Here is a 20493-nt window from a genome sequence, read left to right on the forward strand (position 1 = left end):
ACATCTAGGATGTGGGATTTTAGGGTTCCCTTTATTTTTTTTGAGCAGTGTACATACATATGCAGTAGAGTTCAAAACACATGAGCTAATCACAAAATATTTACTAGTTTTTATGTCCATGAATTGGGCACACTTCTAATTCAAAATATGGAGAAATGTATGTAATTTTAACTACTTTACAGAAAATAAAATACAAGGCTGTTCAAAAAAAATAAAAAAAATATAGTATCTGCATTTGTCTTTACAAACTCAATATGTACTTTTTTGTGGATTTAGTATTTCTGCAAATCACTAACCTAATATTTAGGCTGCCGTCACACTAGCAGTATTTGGTCAGTATTTGACATCAGTATGTGTAAGCCAAAACCAGGAGTGGGTGATAAATGCAGAAGTGGTGCATATGTTTCTATTATACTTTTCCTCTATTTGTTCCACTCCTGGTTTTGGCTTACAAATACTGATGTAAAATACTGACCAAATACTGCTAGTGTGACGGCAGCCTTAGTTGTATATCCACAGTTTTTTAGAATTGCTTCACATCTATGTTGCATAGAGTCAACCAACTTCTGGCAGTTGTCTCCTGTTATTCCAGCCCAGGATGCTAGGACTACATCCCACAATTTGACATTTGTTGGCTTTGAGTCAGAAACAAAAAAATTTTAATGTCACCCTACAAGTGTTCTATCGGATTAAGGTCCAGGGATTGGCCACTCCATAACCTCAATTATGTTAGACTCGACCAAAGATTTTGCTCGTTTACTCGTGTTTTTAGGGTTGTTGTCTTGTTGAAACACCCATTTCAAGGGCATATCCTCTCCAGACGAAGGCAACATGACCTCTTCCAGTATTTTAATATATACAAACTGGTCCATGATCCCTGGAATGCAGTGGAGAGGTCTGGAACCATAGTAAGAGAAACATGCCCATATCACATGCTTGCAACACCATGCTTCCCTGTCTTCAGAGTGTACCATGGCTAGTCTGGTGAACTGCCTGGGGCTCTTGGACCCAGAAAGAACAAAATTTTACTTACATCAGTCCACAATGTTTCTCCATTTCTCTTTAGGCTTTGCGGGGCTTCTTGCTTCTTCAGGCATCTTCTAACTGTCACAGTACTCACAGGTAACTTGAGACTGTCTTTGATCATCCTGGAGCTGATCATTGGATGAGCCTTTGCCATTCTGTTTATTCTTCCATACTTTTGAATGGTAGTCTTAAGTTTTCTCTCTGGTTTGGCTTTCCATTTTAAAGCATTGGAGATCATTTTAGCTTTACAGCCAATCATTGACTGCACTTCTTTACAAGTTTTACCCTCTCCAATCAACTTTTTAATCAAAGTATGCGGTTCTTAATGTCTCGAACCACCCATATTTCTCAGGCTTTCAAGGAGAAATGCATGTACAACATGTCCTGGCTTCACCCTTATATAAGGGCCACCTGGTTCACACCCGTTTCTTCACAGAATGATTGACCTCACTAATTGATCTCCCCACTGCTATTATTTTGAACACCCCCTTTCAATTATTCTAATACACAGACTGAAATATGCAGATCATAAATGCCGAGCGTTGATTTTCTTAGAATCTACTGCACCAACTGGTAAATTTTGACATGTGGCAATATAATTTATGCCAAAACTGATTACATAGTAACATACATAACATAGTAACATAGTTAGGAAGGCCGAAAAAAGACATTTGTCCATCCAGTTCAGCCTATATTCCATCATAATAAATCCCGAGATCTACGTCCTTCCACAGAACCTAATAATTGTATGATGCAATATTGTTCTGCTCCAGGAAGACATCCAGGCTTCTCTTGAACCCCTCGACTGAGTTCGCCATCACCACCTCCTCAGGCAAGCAATTCCAGATTCTCACTGCCCTAACAGTAAAGAATCCTCTTTTATGTTGGTGGAAAAACATTCTCTCCTCCAGACGCAGAGAATGCCCCCTTGTGCCCGTCACCTTCCTTGGTATAAACAGATCCTCAGCGAGATATTTGTATTGTCCCCTTATATACTTATACATGGTTATTACATAGTAACATAGTAAGGCCGAAAAAAGACATTTGTCCATCCAGTTCAGCCTATATTCCATCATAATAAATCCCCAGATCTACGTCCTTCTACAGAACCTAATAATTGTATGATACAATATTGTTCTGCTCCAGGAAGACATCCAGGCCTCTCTTGAACCCCTCGACTGAGTTCGCCATCACCACCTCCTCAGGCAAGCAATTCCAGATTCTCACTGCCCTAACAGTAAAGAATCCTCTTCTATGTTGGTGGAAAAACCTTCTCTCCTCCAGACGCAAAGAATGCCCCCTTGTGCCCGTCACCTTCCTTGGTATAAACAGATCCTCAGCGAGATATTTGTATTGTCCCCTTATATACTTATACATGGTTATTAGATCGCCCCTCAGTCGTCTTTTTTCTAGACTAAATAATCCTAATTTCGCTAATCTATCTGGGTATTGTAGTTCTCCCATCCCCTTTATTAATTTTGTTGCCCTCCTTTGTACTCTCTCTAGTTCCATTATATCCTTCCTGAGCACCGGTGCCCAAAACTGGACACAGTACTCCATGTGCGGTCTAACTAGGGATTTGTACAGAGGCAGTATAATGCTCTCATCATGTGTATCCAGACCTCTTTTAATGCACCCCATGATCCTGTTTGCCTTGGCAGCTGCTGCCTGGCACTGGCTGCTCCAGGTAAGTTTATCATTAACTAGGATCCCCAAGTCCTTCTCCCTGTCAGATTTACCCAGTGGTTTCCCGTTCAGTGTGTAATTGTGATATTGATTCCCTCTTCCCATGTGTATAACCTTACATTTATCATTGTTAAACCTCATCTGCCACCTTTCAGCCCAAGTTTCCAACTTATCCAGATCCATCTGTAGCAGAATACTATCTTCTCTTGTATTAACTGCTTTACATAGTTTTGTATCATCTGCAAATATCGATATTTTACTGTGTAAACCTTCTACCAGATCATTAATGAATATGTTGAAGAGAACAGGTCCCAATACTGACCCCTGGGGTACCCCACTGGTCACAGCGACCCAGTTAGAGACTATACCATTTATAACCACCCTCTGCTTTCTATCACTAAGCCAGTTACTAACCCATTTACACACATTTTCCCCCAGACCAAGCATTCTCATTTTGTGTACCAACCTCTTGTGCGGCACGGTATCAAACGCTTTGGAAAAATCGAGATATACCACGTCCAATGACTCACCGTTGTCCAGTCTATAGCTTACCTCTTCATAAAAACTGATTAGATTGGTTTGACAGGAGCGATTTCTCATAAACCCATGCTGATATGGAGTTAAACAGTTATTCTCATTGAGATAATCCAGAATAACATCCCTCAGAAACCCTTCAAATATTTTACCAACAATAGAGGTTAGACTTACTGGCCTATAATTTCCAGGGTCACTTTTAGAGCCCTTTTTGAATATTGGCACCACATTTGCTATGCGCCAGTCCTGCGGAACAGACCCTGTTGCTATAGAGTCACTAAAAATAAGAAATAATGGTTTATCTATTACATTACTTAGTTCTCTTAGTACTCGTGGGTGTATGCCATCCGGACCCGGAGATTTATCTATTTTAATCTTATTTAGCCGGTTTCGCACCTCTTCTTGGGTTAGATTGGTGACCCTTAACCCTGCTGTTCTGTTCGGTCTGGGGAGACCTATTTTGAACTTTGGTATTTTTTGGGGTGTTCAAGATGCGGTTCTGAAACTTGTGGTTGATTGACTTAAATGAGGATGGGTCGGTCGGCCACGGGTTTCAGAGCCGCATCTTGAATATTTTAAAGAGTATTGAAGTTCAAAGTCGGTCATTTTTGACCAACAGAACAGCAGGGTTAATATAGGGTTTTCATTGTTTCTTGGGATTTCACCTAGCATTTCATTTTCCACCGTGAATACCGTGGAGAAGAAGGTGTTTAATATGTTAGCTTTTTCATCCTCATCTACAACCATTCTTTCCTCACTATTTTTTAAGGGGCCTACATTTTCAGTTTTTATTCTTTTACTATTGATATAGTTGAAGAACAATTTGGGATTAGTTTTACTCTCCTTAGCAATGTGCTTCTCTGTTTCCTTTTTGGCAGCTTTAATTAGTTTTTTAGATAAAGTATTTTTCTCCCTATAGTTTAGAGCTTCAATGGTGCCATCCTGCTTTAGTAGTGCAAATGCTTTCTTTTTACTGTTAATTGCCTGTCTTACTTCTTTGTTTAGCCACATTGGGTTTTTCCTATTTCTAGTCCTTTTATTCCCACAAGGTATAAACCGCTTACACTGCCTATTTAGGATGTTCTTAAACATTTCCCATTTATTATCTGTATTCTCATTTCTGAGGATATTGTCCCAGTCTACCAGATTAAGGGCATCTCTAAGCTGTTCAAACTTTGCCTTCCTAAAGTTCAATGTTTTTGTGACTCCCTGACAAGTCCCCCTAGTGAAAGACAGGTGAAACTGCACAATATTGTGGTCGCTATTTCCTAAATGCCCAACCACCTGCAGATTTGTTATTCTGTCAGGTCTATTAGATAGTATTAGGTCTAAAAGTGCTGCTCCTCTGGTTGGATTCTGCACCAATTGTGAAAGATAATTTTTCTTGGTTATTAGCAGAAACCTGTTGCCTTTATGGGTTTCACAGGTTTCTGTTTCCCAGTTAATATCCGGGTAGTTAAAGTCCCCCATAACCAGGACCTCATTATGGGTTGCAGCTTCATCTATCTGCTTTAGAAGTAGACTTTCCATGCTTTGTTATATTTGGGGGTTTGTAACAGACCCCAATGAGAATTTTGTTACCATTTTTCCCTCCATGAATTTCAACCCATATGGACTCGACATCCTCATTCCCTTCGCTAATATCCTCCCTTAAAGTGGACTTTAGACAAGATTTTACATAGAGACAAACCCCTCCTCCTCTCCGATTTTTACGATCCTTTCTAAACAGACTGTAACCCTGTAAGTTAACTGCCCAGTCATAGCTTTCATCTAACCATGTCTTGGTTATTCCCACTATGTCAAAGTTACCTGTAGATATTTCTGCTTCTAGTTCTTCCATCTTGTTTGTCAGGCTTCTGGCGTTTGCGAGCATGCAGTTTAGAGGATTTTGTTTTGTTCCAATCTCCTCACTGTGGATTGTTTTAGAAATGTTCTTACCTCCCTTCTGAGTATGTTTTCCTGGGTCGTCTTTGTTCGAGTCTAATGTTTTTCTTCCCGTCCCCTCTTCTTCTAGTTTAACGCCCTCCTGATGAGTGTAGCGAGTCTTCTGGCGAATGTGTGTTTCCCAGGTTTGTTGAGGTGTAGTCCGTCTCTGGCGAGGAGTCCATCATACCAGTAATTCACACCGTGGTCCAGGAATCCAAATCCTTGTTGTCTGCACCATCGTCTTAGCCAGTTGTTTGCATCAAGGATCCTGTTCCATCTCCTGGTGCCATGCCCGTCTACTGGAAGGATAGAAGAAAAAACTACCTGTGCATCCAGTTCCTTTACTTTCTTCCCCAACTCTTCAAAGTCTTTGCAGATTGTCGGTAGGTCCTTCCTTGCCGTGTCATTGGTGCCAACATGTATCAGAAGAAATGGGTGGACGTCCTTGGAGCTGAAGAGCTTTGGTATCCTATCGGTCACATCCTTGATCATCGCACCTGGAAGGCAGCATACTTCTCTTGCAGTTATGTCCGGTCTGCAGATGGCTGCTTCGGTGCCTCTCAGTAGTGAGTCTCCCACCACCACCACTCTTCGTTGCTTCTTGGCTGTACTTTTTGCCGTCACTCGTTGCTGTGTGCCCTTTTCTTTTTTGCTTGCTGGTATTGCTTCATTCTTAGGTGTGCCATCTTCATCCTCTACAAAGATTTGATATCGGTTCTTCAGTTGTGTGGTTGGTGATTTCTCCATGGTCTTCTTGCTTCTTTTGGTCACATGCTTCCACTCATCTGCTTTTGGAGGTTCTCTGACACTTTTTGCACCTTCTGTGACCAGTAGAGATGCTTCTGTTCTGTCTAGAAAGTCTTCATTCTCTTTGATGAGTTTCATTATCATGAGTTTATTAGATCGCCCCTCAGTCTTTTTTCTAGACTAAATAATCCTAATTTCGCTAATCTATCTGGGTATTGTAGTTCTCCCATCCCCTTTATTAATTTTGTTGCCCTCCTTTGTACTCTCTCTAGTTCCATTATATCCTTCCTGAGCACCGGTGCCCAAAACTGGACACAGTACTCCATGTGCGGTCTAACTAGGGATTTGTACAGAGGCAGTATAATGCTCTCATCATGTGTATCCAGACCTCTTTTAATGCACCCCATGATCCTGTTAGCCTTGGCAGCCGCTGCCTGGCACTGGCTGCTCCAGGTAAGTTTATCATTAACTAGGATCCCCAAGTCCTTCTCCCTGTCAGATTTACCCAGTGGTTTCCCGTTCAGTGTGTAATGTTGATATTGATTCCTTCTTCCCATGTGTATAACCTTACATTTATCATTGTTAAACCTCATCTGCCACCTGGTTAGTTATATTGGACTGCTATTTTGAACACTACTGTATATAGCCTTCACTCTAATGCAGAGGTCCCCAACGTTTCTGACCTTGAAAGCCACAGTCAGCTCAGAGAGGGTTGCGAGCCATATTCACTCTTGAGAGAGGGTCGAGAGCCACATTCAGCTCCCACTCCTCACGATAGTGGCAACCAAAGCCCCCATTACAGGCATAATGGTAGCCAAAGCTTTTCCACAAAAGTCACCCCAAAGCAGAATACTAAGATCCAGGGGTTCCCACAATACCCACATTCAGTATTCTCCTATACAGCACTCCCAAGTCACTGTCACATCCAGCTTCATAAAACCTATGACAGGTATTGTCATCTTGTCTCCCCATTGTCATCATGTCTTTCCAATTTTGATGCTGGATTTTTAAATTGGACTTTTTACTGAAATGGAGTTTCACGCTGGAGATTTATTTTCCTGCATCTTGTCTCCAGTGTACCATACTTAAATCATCCCCAAAACCCTAAGACCAGTATATGTGCATCCAGATCTGCTCACAAAGTTCACCATTTTCAGATGTGCTCTTCATACCTGTTTGCTAGAACTGGAGCTAATGCACCAAGCTGAGAGACATCCGTGAGCCGCAATTTATGTGACCGCGAGCCACGTGTGGCTCCTGAGCTACAGGTTGGGGACCCCTGCTCTAATGGGAATAGACACCGCATGCATTGCTGGCTCATTCATTGCAATTGGGACTAAACCCCAAATATTCACCTCTTCTATAATAACATGCTAGGGGAATCAAAAGTTATAGCTATAAAAAATAAATTGTGAACCTAGTAGCAACATACATGATCCAATCAGACAGCAAAGCTTATTAAGACACAAAAATATAGAAAATTTCAAGTGTGCTTTTTATTTCATATTACAAGGTTTTACAGTTTTGGTTCATATCTAAAACTTGTGTAAAAATAAAACAAAATAGAAGTGAGGCATTGCAAAGATTATGTCCGCATTGTTAATCGCTCCCAATTTTACATTTTTGTGGACTAGGTAGAACATCTGCATTCAGTTAAAAAAATACCCTACAGGGGAGGAGGAATGCAGTCAGACCATATAAAAATTCCCAGGACCGATGTCAGATTATTCTTAGGTTGTTATTAACTGGAAGACGATAAGTCTACACTAACCATTCTCAAATTTCAGATTTTAAATTAGAAACAGCTTAAATAATCTAAAGTCTAAACAATCATTGTACATTACAACAGAATGTAAATTCCAATAACCCTTTATATAGCAAATATTGGGTTTGCTCCATACTGCCTTCTTTTTTACGTGAATATACATATTTCATATAAATCAAGATCTAGCTTTGGCTTTGTCCTCATCACTATATATGTCCTCAAAGTAACAGTTAGAAAAACAAATATTTCATGAACTGGCCCAAAGTTTTAGATGGACTATGAAATCTCAATTGCTCCTTATACTTTCTAGTGTAAACAATAGTCAATGTCCCATGATGGATCTCCCTTTACTCCAGTCTCCTGGCATGACTATACATTCTAGAGGTACAGGAATTTGGACCAGATATTGAAATAGGTGAGGATTTTGTAAGACAAAAATATTATGACTAACCGAATTTTAATAAAAATAGGCAGGCAGATACCCATACAAACCGTTAAAAAGACGTTTTGGAAAAATTTTGGCCATGAACAGGCCACCCATACTTGGCACAATGGCTAACTGCATTTTAATCTAGCCCTTCCCTGTTTAAATCTGTTGACATAAAGACACCATTTATTCTTTAGTCATTTGTAAAAAGGGAAGGAGGGGGAAAAAAAAAAAAGAAAACAAATCCATTCCAATCCCAGCCCTGCTCTTTTTCTTTCAAAAACTGCAATTGTAGGGACTTGTCAAGCAGTGTCTTCAGAAAACCAGATGTCACAGGTAAATGCCAGCAGACCGTTTTACATGTTGTTCAGCTCCTGAAGTGTTTGGTCCAACATCTGATGCATATTTAAATTCTCTTCTTTTGCATGTGCCACTTTTTCTGTGTGTGTGTGGGGGGGGGGAAAACACAAAAAAGTTGAAAGTATGAAAATTATGTATTGAGCAATCTAAATCACGACAATACTATTAAAGACACAAACCAAATATATTAGAGAAATATACACTATTTACATGCATTATAAAAAAAAAAAAAAACACCCCAATTCATCTACATGTATATACTGAATTTAAATAAAGTTACTAAACACCCTACGGGCAGCCTCATTAACCCTGCTGTTCTGTTGGTCAAAAATGACCGACTTTGAACTTCAATATTCTTTAAAATATTCAAGATGCGGCTCTGAAACCCGTGGCCGACCGACCCATCCTCATTTAAGTCAATCAACCACAAGTTTCAGAACCGCATCTTGAACACCCCAAAAAATACCAAAGTTCAAAATAGGTCTCCCCAGACCGAACAGAACAGCAGGGTTAACTGTGAATAACCAATATATCTACAATTTTGGAAGGCACGGCTACAAAGCCTATTTTTAACCAATCAGGAACCTTGTCTACGGAGATCCATTGTTTCCATGCTAGGGTAATGAGGACCAAGTGGATTAAGCTGATGTACCTTATATAAAAACTAAATACCTGCAATTCTCAGGCATTTAAAAACTGTCTAATATCTATGAAGCCACATTTACCAAACTGTACATAAATCACATTTCCTTTATATCAGAATATTTACTCCTATTGAAAATTATATCTCCATGCAATGAGAGGGTATGTATAACATATGCAGTTACACAAGAAACTAAACACTGCATCGCGTACAACCAACAAGGACAAGTCATGTTATATGGATCATGTACAACCAACAAGGACAAGTCATGTTATATTGATTTTAGAGTTAGTAAGTACAGTTAGAGTTACATTAAAGAGGTATTCTAGTAGGAACAAGTTATCTCCAAGTTCAGGGTCAGTGAGGGTCTGAATGATGTTCATAGTTACACATGTTGGAGGAAAAAAAAAAAAAAAAAAAAAAACACGACGAGTCCAAGTTCAACCTATCTCCACCAATTCAGAATATGGCACGTCAATTCCTTCTAGAATGGAACGGAAGTCCAAGTTTAGCCACCTTTCCATTCATTCTCTATGCAACCAGGGCGCTGTACTCACATTCCTTGTGAGGTTGAGAATGTGCATTGCTGCTCTATTTCAATATGGATTAGTGCCTCGTTCTGGTGATCAGTGGAAATCCCAGTGGTCAGACCCCCATTGACCCAAAGTGAATCCTGTCGATAGGTGAACTTCTTCCTACTATCTCTTTAAAGCATACGTTAACCATAAAGAGTAATTTTAGATACTTTGCTTTTTGACAAGATTACATGCATTCTACTCTAGCTCCACCAATTTTGCTTGTTGGTAAACAGTACAGAGGAGTTTATGGCCTAAATGGTTCCAGAACCATCTACTGTATAATCCAGTATTATTATCCATCTGTCACTGTATAATCTAATCTACTGTGACAGAATCCACAATGCATCATTTAGGTGGAATCTTTCCCAACATGCAGAAGTGACTGTTTCTAATGGAAACCTGAAGAACTATGGCTGAGGTCTAACAGTCAAGACTAACTACATATGACTTCCAGTGCTGCAAACCCTTTATATAATTGTGTGGGCCATAAAAATCTAAAGGTTAACATACGCTTTTTAAGTAGTTATAGGTGAGATTTAGTGATGAGCGAGTGTACTCGTTGCTCGGGTAATCTCCGAGTATTTGTTAGTGTTCGGAGATTAAGTTTTCATCTCCGAAGCTGAATGATTTACAACTACTAGCCTGCTTGATTACATGTGAGGATTCCCTAGCAACCAAGCAACCCCCACATGTACTCAGGCAGGCTAGTAGCTGTAAATCATGCAGCTGAGGCGATGAAAACTAAATCTCCGAACACCAACAAATACTCGGGAGACCACCCGAGCAACGAGTATACTCGCTCATCACTAGTGAGATTCATAAAAACAGATGACAATCAGACCGTGGAAAGCACAGGGATTTTTTGGGACTAAAACACGCGACATCCTTAGAATAAGCCACAAGTCTTTCTGTCCTGCATTAATAGAAATCTACATTTAGACTTCCATATGAGCCCAGTATTCCTTAGTAAACAAAAAACAAACATGCTGTACAAGTTATTTTCACACCACACCATTAATGTTATAGCTGATCCAGACAAGTACAGGTCATATCTGGTTAAGTGAAAGGATTACATACAATACCTTTTCTGGGTGGAAACTGTACAAAAATCACGTGACGGCTTCAAAAGTCACCAGAGCTCATTCCAGCTTAGTCTAACTCCATGTGTAGACATGAGATGTTTAACATGGTTGCTTTTAGTATCACCAGATCCTACACCGAAAACAGGCAGACTGCCTACATTTTATTTATTTTACCAAGCTGTATAGCGCCATTAATTCTACAGCACTTTATAGATATCATCACTGTCCACGATGGGGCTCACACTCTAAACTTCCCATCAGTATGTCTTCGGAATGTGGGAGGAAACCCACACAAATATGGGGGAATGTACACACTCCTTGCAGATGTTCATGTCTATGCACAGTGGCAAAACTGTGGTTTTCGATGTTGTGGGCCCACACTTTGTTCACCCACATAAACAGGTAGGGAAAGATGGTGCTGGGATATCGAGGCTGTGTGCACACATTGCAGATTTGGTGCATTTTTTTTCTTTGCAGATTTTCTAGATAAACCTGAAGCAATCCTGATGGCAATGTGAATGAGATACCTGAAGTGTCACGCACACGTTTAGTATTTTTCAGTAGCAGAAAGTCTGGCTTGCCAATTCTGCTTTTCACCATTGACTTCACTCAAATCAGACAAAAATGCACGTTATTTCAGCTGCATTTTTCCTCTAAAGAGCTGCAGAAATTTTAATCAATGTGGGCACATAATCTTACAGTTCTTTATTAGAATAACCAGTAGGTGGTTGGCACAAACACCCCATTTAATGCACTTTGCCCACAGGTAAAGAAAGCATTACTTGACATTGTCACAGTACCAATTTGCACTGCCACGCAGTATTAAAACTGGTCCTAACTAGTATTTGTACAGCAATTCACAATAGGACCTCGCTATAACAGTTATCAATGAGATATCACAGTGACATGGGTCAACAGTTACAGATAAAAAAAAAAACATCTTGTTGCGATTTAAGAAAACAGCCTTAAACTTTTCATCTCATTTGACATTCATTTTGCAGCTATGTTCACACGTTCCTGATTTCCCCTCCTTTTTTTTCAGGACTAAAAACCGCAGCTCTTGGCAGAAAACGCAGGTCCTTTTTTTGATGCGTTTTGATGCGTTTTTTTATGCAGTTTACTATGCAAAGTCTGTGTTTTCTAGGAAGTTTTTTTAGGGTTAAAATGGCTGAAAATACCCTAACCCTACCCCTATTCTAACCTTAGTGGGAAAAAAAAAAAAATTCTTAATTTTTTTATTGTCCCTACCTATGGGGGTGACAAAGGAAGGGGGGGGGTCATTTACTATTTTTTTTATTTTGATCACTGAGATATAACCTATCCCAGTGATCAAAATGCACTTTGGAACGAATCTGCCGGCCGATTCGGCGGGCGCACTGCGCATGCGCCCGCCATTTTGCAAGATGGTGGCGCCCAGGGAGAAGACGGCCGGACGGACACTGGGAGGCCGGGTATGTATAGAGGGGGGTGGGGGGGAGATGAGGGCACGGGGGGGGGGGGGGAAATTGGGGCACGGGGGGGCAGCCACACTGCAGCGGTTCTGCACCACAAACCGCAGAAAACCCGCAGATATTTTTTTCATCTGTGGGTTTTACCTCACAATGGAGGTCTATGGGTGCAGAACCGCTGCAGTTCCGCAAAAAGAAGTGACATGGTACTGCTTTTTTACCGCGGCTATTCAGCGTGGCTTTTTTCGCGATTTTCCGCAATGTGGGCACAGCAGTTCCTGTTTTCCATAGGGTACATTGTAATGTACCCTGCATGGAAAACAGCTGTGGACCCGCAGCGGGAAAATCGCGGCGATTCCGCATGAAAAAAAGGATGGTGTGAACATGGCCTAAAAGTTTTTTTTCTGGATGAAAAATGAAAATTGGATTAAAGAAAAAAAAACAAAAACACATTCTAATGTAGCCTCTCTATACAAATACCGATTCGGATAATTCATCCACCGAGTTTTTAGAGCACTTGTGCTTTCCTTCTCCCGGCAAAAAGTATTAATTTCTTGGTCAGTGTATAAGATCATTTAGGCTACTTTCACACATCAGGCACAATCCGGCAATTTTTGGAAAAACGGATCCTTTTTTTACGCCGGATCTGTTTTTTCCCCAAAGAGTTGTATTAGCGCCTCTCTCTCACCAAGAAATCAAAAAAAAAAAAAAAATCCATGCGCATTGAACAACACCGGATCCAGCTAAAAAAACGGATCTGGCGCATCAGCTTTTCACAATTTATGTCGGATCCTTTTTAAAAAAAAAAAAAAAATTAGCCGGATTTAGCCTGAAAACAAAAAAAACTGATGTGTGAAACTAGCCTTCCCTACACAAGATCTGGGATCCAGGAAGTTGGTTACTTCTAGGTTGCAGCCAGATTCAATCAGATTATTTGCACCGATTACAGATCTGAAGTTTATTTTGAATGCAGTGAATTTTTTTTTTTTTTTTTTGCCAAATTGATAAAAAGTAACATCGGATCTGTCTTTTTAAGCTGTTCTGTAATAAGAGGGATTTGCGGCCTCTAGCAGCAGTACGTTGTATCCACAGAACACTCCCATAACAGGGGTGCGCAGGCCTCAAGACCGGACTACTACCTACAACTTGTAAGTAATTCGTGTCAGAATGAACTTTCACATGAACCGAACGGTCAGACATGCTTACAGATGCATCAGACAGAAACTGGCCCAAAACACAGCTTCAAAGAAGGAAAGTTTATTTTCTTCAGATTTCAATGGCTAGTGTGATTGAAACCATGTAAGAATCAGAAAAACAGCATGTGGCAGCCGGAGACTTAACAGTGTGACAAGTATTGGCAAGTGCAGTGATATACACCTCAAACATAAGGGACTGTTCACACTTTATATGGTTTGAAATATTGTAATGAAACGTGTAAACAGGGATCAGCCGTTCATCAAATCTGTACATGAACTTAAGAACCACTTGACTTACAGATACACTGGAGGGGCAATCAAACCTGGCACTAATGTAGTGAAACATGCCTGAAACAGCAACAATAACTCAAGTCCAAAACTACAAACTAAAGCCATTCCTGGTTTTCATGGATAACCCCTCTTACCCATGAGCAGTCCGGACAGGGGAAGGTCACGATGAAAAAAAAAAATAAAAACACATGGGTGCAGTCAAGATCCCCCTTCTTGATCTAAAATGTTAAGCCCTGATAAAAAAAAAAAAAAAAAAAAAAAATTATATATATATATCTCTATCTCTCTATCTTCTACTACTCCCGTGCCAGGGCCATAGCAGCGTTGTCAGCCCTCACACATTCCCAGGGCTCTCGTGCAGTTTTAACATGCGAGCCCTGCGCCCAATTAGCGCTGGTGTAACAGTCTCCGGACAAATTTTACATCAGGAGGAAGTGAGCAGCCATAGCCCTGGCTTCCTCTACATGTTCAATTTGACAGAGTGGAAAAAGTGCTGCCAGCGCAGACTGTGCGCCAAGCTCACATCATTCAGGGACCTAAAGGTAAACTAATAACATTTGCAGACAAGCAGAGCTAGAGGGATAGCTAAGGGTACCGTCACACTGAAACGACGCTGCAGCGATACGACGATGTCGATCGCTGCAGCGTTGCTGTTTGGTCGCTGGAGAGCTGTCACACAGGCAGCTCTCCAGCGACCAACGATCCCGAAGTCCCCTGGTAACCAGGGTAAACATCGGGTTACTAAGCGCAAGGCCGCGCTTAGTAACCCGATGTTTACCCTGGTTACCAGCGTAAATGAAAAAAAAAACAAACATTACATACTTACATTCTGTGTCTGTCCTCCGGCGCTGTGCTCTCCTCTGCACTGTCAGCGCCGGCCAGCCGGAAAGCAGAGCGGTGACGTCACCGCTGTGCTTTCAGGCTGGCCGGCGCTGACACAGGATGCAGGAGGAGTGCAGAGAAGCAGAGCGCCGGGGACAGACAGCTGAAGGTAAGTATGTAATGTTTGTTTTTTTAACATTTACGCTGGTAACCAGGGTAAACATTGGGTTACTAAGCGCGGCCCTGCGCTTAGTAACCCGATGTTTACCCTGGTTACCAGTGAAGACATCGCTGAATCGGCGTCACACATGCCGATCCAGCGATGTCAGCGGGAGATCCAGCGACAAAATAAAGTTTCAGACGATCTGCTACGATGTACGATTCTCAGCGGGGTCCCTGATCGCAGTAGCGTGTCAGACACCGCGAGATCGTAACGATATCGCTGGAACGTCACGGATCGTGCCGTCCTAGCGACCAAAGTGCCACTGTGTGACGGTACCCTTACACTAGAAAAAACAGAATGCATTCAGAAGGATCTAGATAAGATTGAACAATGGGTAGCGACTAATCAAATGGTATTTAACAGGGAGAAATGCAAGGTTCTACATCAAGGAAAAATAAACATGAAAATTACATCTATAGAATGAGAGAAATAAAACTACACAGCAAGTGTGAAAAAGACTGGGGTATACTAATAGATCACAGATTGTGCAAATGGGGATAATGATGATTCCTCTACACTGACATCCCTTCAGATATTTGTAGACCGCTATTAAAGGTACCGTCACACTGAACAATATCGCTAGCGATCCGTGACGTTGCAGCGTCCTGGATAGCGACATCGTGGTGTTTGACACGCAGCAGCGATCTGGATCCTGCTGTGCCATCGTTGGTCGGCGCAGAAAGTCCAGAACTTTATTTAGTCGCTGGACTCCCACTGAATCGGCGTGTGTGACGCCGATTCAGCGATGTCTTCACTGGTAACCAGGGTAAACATCGGGTTACTAAGCGCAGGGCCGCGCTTAGTAACCCGATGTTTACCCTGGTTACCAGTCTAAATGTAAAAAAAAAAAAACAAAAAAAAAAAAAAAACACCACTACATACTTACATTCCGGTGTCTGTCCTCTCCGGCGCTCTGCTTCTCTGCACTGTGTAAGCGCAGCGGCCGTAAAGCACAGTGGTGACGTCACCGCTGTGCTCTGCTTTCCGGCCGGCGCTTAGTGCAGAGAATCAGAGCGCCGGAGAGGACAGACACCGGAATGTAAGTATGTAGTTTTTTTTTTTTTTTTAAACGTTTACGCTGGTAGCCAGGGTAAACATCGGGTTACTAAGCGCGGCCCTGCGCTTAGTAACCCGATGTTTACCCTGGTTACCCGGGGACTTCGGCATCATTGGTCGCTGGAGAGCTGTGTGACAGCTCTCCAGCCACCACACAGCGACGCTGCAGCGATCGGCACCGTTGTCTAGATCGCTGCAGCGTCGCTAAATGTGACGGTACCTTTAGTCTCTTAGCCTTCTTTTTTGCACGCTAAACATTCCCAGATCCTTTAACTGTTCCTCATAGGACATACTTTGCAGTCCGCTCACCATCCTGGTAGCTCTTCTCTGAACTTGCTCCAGTTTTTCCATGTAGTGTCTCTTTTTTTGTTGTCTGTTAGCCAGCATAAGTGCATGTGGGGGTTCCCTAGCAACCAGGCAACCCCCACATGTACTTATGCTGGCTAATGTAAATCATTCAGCTGCAGCAAGAAAAGCTAAAACTGAGCACTTAAAAAAAAAAAAAAATACTCGGAGGACCCCTGAGCATGCTTGACAAATCGAGTAACGAGTATATTCGCTCATCACTATACATGAGTCAACAGTGTGATGCAGCAGCAAAAAAGGTAAACACATTTATAGGATGTAATAAGAGAAGCAGAGTCTAGATTACAAGAAAGTAATTATCCCCCTCCACTCCTCCTTGGTCAGACCTCATCTGGAATACTGTGTCCAGTTCTGGGCACAACAACAACAAAAAAAGAAAGACTACACGGAAAAACTGGAGCAAGTTCATAGAATAGCTACCAGGATTGTGAGCGGACTGCAAAGTATGTCCTACGAGGAACAGTTAAAGTATCCGGGAATGTTTAGCTTGCAAAAAAGAAGGCCAAGAAGAGACTTAATAGCTGTCTACAAGTATCTGAAGGGATGTCACAGTGTAGAGAGATCATCATTATCCCCATTTGCACATGGAAACACGAGATGTAATGGGATGAAACTGAAAGGGAGAATATACAGATTAGAGATTAGAAAAATCTTTTTGACAGTGGGGATCAATGAGTGGAACAAGCTGCCATGAGAGGTGGAGCGTTCTCCTTCAATGGAAGTCTTCGAACAGAGGCTGGACAGACCTCTGTCTGAGATGGTTTAGTGAGTCCTGCATTGAGCAGAGGGTTGGACACGATGATCCTGGAGATCCCTTCCAACTCTAACATATGATTTGTGAACAACTGCACAAGAGCCCTGGGAATGTAAATGTTCCGATGAAAAGGAAGGGGTTACAGACAGCTGGGTGGAGCTGCGTTTACTGATAAGAAACCTTCAAAAGAGGCAACATCTGGTTCCTGTACACGATCACTACTGACTCACTCTTCCAATTACCATCCTGCTAATAACCCTAATACTGAGGTATGGGATTACAATGACTGCAGGAAGACTATGGAGAATGTATTAAGATGGCAAACAGAACTCTCCCTACTAACATACACGTTTAGATATGGACCGTCACATCTGCTAGTGACCCAGCTCCAGTTAGGATGGAAGAAAAGAGTTTCCAAGACAGTCTAAGGCTGGGTGCACACGATGCGGATTTGCTGCGGATCCGCACTGTGATGTACAGTACAAGGTTATTCAATGGGATAAAAAAAAAAAAAAAAAAAAAAAGCTGTGCAGATGGTAGATGGTGCGGAAAAATCAGTGCGTAATTGCTGCGGATTTCAAAGAAGTGCATGTCACTTTTGTGCGGATCTGCAGCGTTTCCACACCCCTCCATGATAAAAACCCGCAGTGGCAAAAACCGTAGAAAATTCGCATCAATTCTGCATAAAAACCGCACAAAATCTACGGCTGCGGATTCTGCCAGGAGATGCGGATTTTGTGCAGAAAATTCTGCACCTCTTTTGCTACGTGTGCACATAGCCCAAGGCCTCGTTCACATGTTCAGTATTTTACCTCAGTATTTGTAAGCAGAACCAGGAGTGGAACAATCAGAGGAAAAGTATAATAGAAACATATGCACCACTTCTGTATTCATCACCCACTCCTGGTTTTGGCTACAAATACTGATTGTGTGAACGTGGCATATGGGAGCATATCAAAGTTTGACAACAACCAGATCAGATAGAGAAAGGTCCCAGGAGGAACTGAAAAATTGCAACAGGATATGCACCAACAAAAGGCACCTTATTTTTTCACATTCCACGAGTGCTGTTTTTTTTTTCAGATAATTAAAATATGACACTGTACTTTTTTGTATTATAGCCATTGCATGACTTGTATCCTGTACACATTGTTTATCCTAAAAAAAAGTCACATATTCAAGACAGATTTTAGGTTCATTTGGGGAGAAATTGTACTTCCTTTAGTGTTACCAAATAAAAACCATAAAATTTTTTTTAAAAAAAAAACACAGTGCGCTATTAGGCTATATTCACACTTAGCGGTTTTTACCGCGGAACCGCTGCGATTTTGATGCTGCGGGTCCGCAGCAGTTTCCATAGCGTTTACAGTAACATGTAAACCCTATGGAAACCGCAAACCGCTGTGCACATGCTGCGGGAAAAACCGCGCGGGAACGCAGCGGTTTACAACCCGCAGCATGTCACTTCTTTGTGCAGAATCGCTGCGATTCTGCACCCACAGGAATACATTGAACCGCTTACTTCCGCATGGGGCTGTGCCCACGTTGCGGGAAGTAAGCGGATAATGTGCGGGTGGTACCCGGGGTGGAGGAGAGGAGACTCTCCTCCAGGCCCTGGGAACCATATTTGGGGTTAAAAAATAATAAAAATTGGTTATACTCACCCTCTGATGTCCGGAGCTCCTGGGCGCTGCACGCGGCCGTCCGGTCAGAGTTGCTGTGCGACCGTGACGTCACGAAGGGTCCTTCTCCCACAGCATCTTTGGAACCGGACCGCCGGGTGCAGCGTCGAGGAGATTGGGACGTCAGAGGGTGAGTATAACCAATTTTTATTATTTTTAACATTACTATTGATGCTGCATATGCAGCATCAATAGTATAGGCGGAAACCCGCAGCGGAAACCGCGGAACAAACCGCGATAAATCTGCAGGGAGAACCGCAGTTGTTTTGCCCTGCAGATTTATCAAATCCGCTGCGGGAGAACCCGCAGGGACCCGACGCAAGGTGTGAACATAGCCTAAGGCTGTGTGCACACGATGCAGATTTAGTGCAGATCTGCAGCGTTTTTTTCCGCGCAGAAATGATGCAGACCCGCACTGTGATTTACAGTACAATGTAAATCAAGGAGAGTGGGCTATCAAACTTTGTTAGCCATCTTTGCAATAGCCATAAAAGACCTGGCATAGCTAATGAATTGTGCATGATTGCTGCCCCTCTTCATCAAAGGCTTTAATCCCACCACTCTATTTGTTCAAGGAAGCAAAACTCTTTATGACCCCAACAACCCTTTGACATGCGAGTACTTGAAGGCATGTTCCCACTATAATTATTCTGACAGTATAAAGTGGCGACATCACGTTGATAAATGGTTGTGTAGGTGGTGTATAACACACAGATGTCCTACAAGTGTAAAAAGTACAGATTTGCTGTTTTATTAAAGTATCATTTAAGGCATTCAATAAATAATGCAGAAAAGCGGAGAGAAAATACACAGTGGGTCTTTATTTTACAGAGTGTCTGTACAGCAGAAAAGTGACTGGAGGATTACTACAGAAAGATGGATGCAAGAGGTTCCAGAAGAGACTAGAATAGGACAGCATAGACAGGTGTATCCAGCCCAGGTAGGAGAGAGCTGACCATAGGTAGCAGAGCACTTTATCTGTACAGAGAGGGGAAAAAAAGAAATCAAAATAGAGTCAAATAAACAAAACACCTAGGCCTTGGTCACACAGCAGTTTTAATGCTAATAAAGTTAATAAAATTAGTTCCAAGAAGAGTTAAAATTGTTTGTTCTTAATTTAGGAAATACTTCGGGATTTGGTTAAAACACAAAACTGAGCTGTGTGAACCTAGGCTAAAGAATTCTCAGATCAGGTAAGCAGGAGCGAGGTCAGGCTTTCGGGGTGCTATACCAAAGTTAATACTTTGAAGTGGCAAACATGCATTTTCCGTGCACAGAAAAAAAAACCTATCAAATGCTAATAAATGTACAGACTGCAAGCAACCTGGTCTGTGAAGTATCGTGGCATTTAAAAGGAAATGCCATGAAAAGGCAGTCCAATCTGCAAGCACCGTGTTATAGCGCAGAGCGCAGTAAATTATATACGGTAGTTATGGGAAAAGATCCAGAGTGACTTGTGTTTAAATTATACTTCTCCCTTTCTGGGATTTTTGGTCCAGTAAGCGAGCCCCATCAGTGACTGAGACCTCTTTTACAAAGAAATCCATCAGTCACTTCTAGGACCAGCCACTGGACCAGTGAGAGCCATCTCTGTATGCACATCGATAGCCTTCTATAAGTCGCCAATTGGTCAGTGGGCGGTCCCATCAGTGATTGACAGCCAGCTCTGTATGCACATTTATACACAAAGCTGTCAACCAATCTGAACACCCCCTTGACTGAAAAATTCCAGAGGTTTACAAGATGAAACCACGGGTTATACTGAATCTTTTCTCACAAAACTATACATCAATCTGCTCAGCTCCCCCTGCTCTATAACATGGTGCCTAAAGACTACTGCATTTTTATGGGGACCAGTTGCGTTTAATCCACAGTTAGACT

General features: G+C 41.9%; 1 protein-coding gene across 12 annotated transcripts in view; it reads right to left on the minus strand.

The window, feature by feature from the left end:
- Window positions 1–7391: 7391 nt before the first annotated feature.
- TPM1 (tropomyosin 1) overlaps window positions 7392–20493 on the minus strand; it is a 57526-nt gene continuing 44424 nt past the window's right edge. For 6 of the 12 annotated variants that reach the window (XM_069765587.1, XM_069765592.1, XM_069765591.1 and 3 more), the window contains one exon: window positions 7392–8550. In XM_069765587.1, coding sequence (XP_069621688.1) covers window positions 8468–8550 — 83 coding nt within the window. In that variant the 3' untranslated portion in view covers window positions 7392–8467. Of the gene's footprint in view, window positions 8551–19413; window positions 19591–20493 lie in introns of those variants that run through there. The other 6 variants (XM_069765590.1, XM_069765594.1, XM_069765593.1 and 3 more) reach the window with 1 other exon arrangement.

The sequence above is a fragment of the Ranitomeya imitator genome, chromosome 4, assembly GCF_032444005.1.
Source record: "Ranitomeya imitator isolate aRanImi1 chromosome 4, aRanImi1.pri, whole genome shotgun sequence".
NCBI classification, from domain to species: domain Eukaryota; kingdom Metazoa; phylum Chordata; class Amphibia; order Anura; family Dendrobatidae; genus Ranitomeya; species Ranitomeya imitator.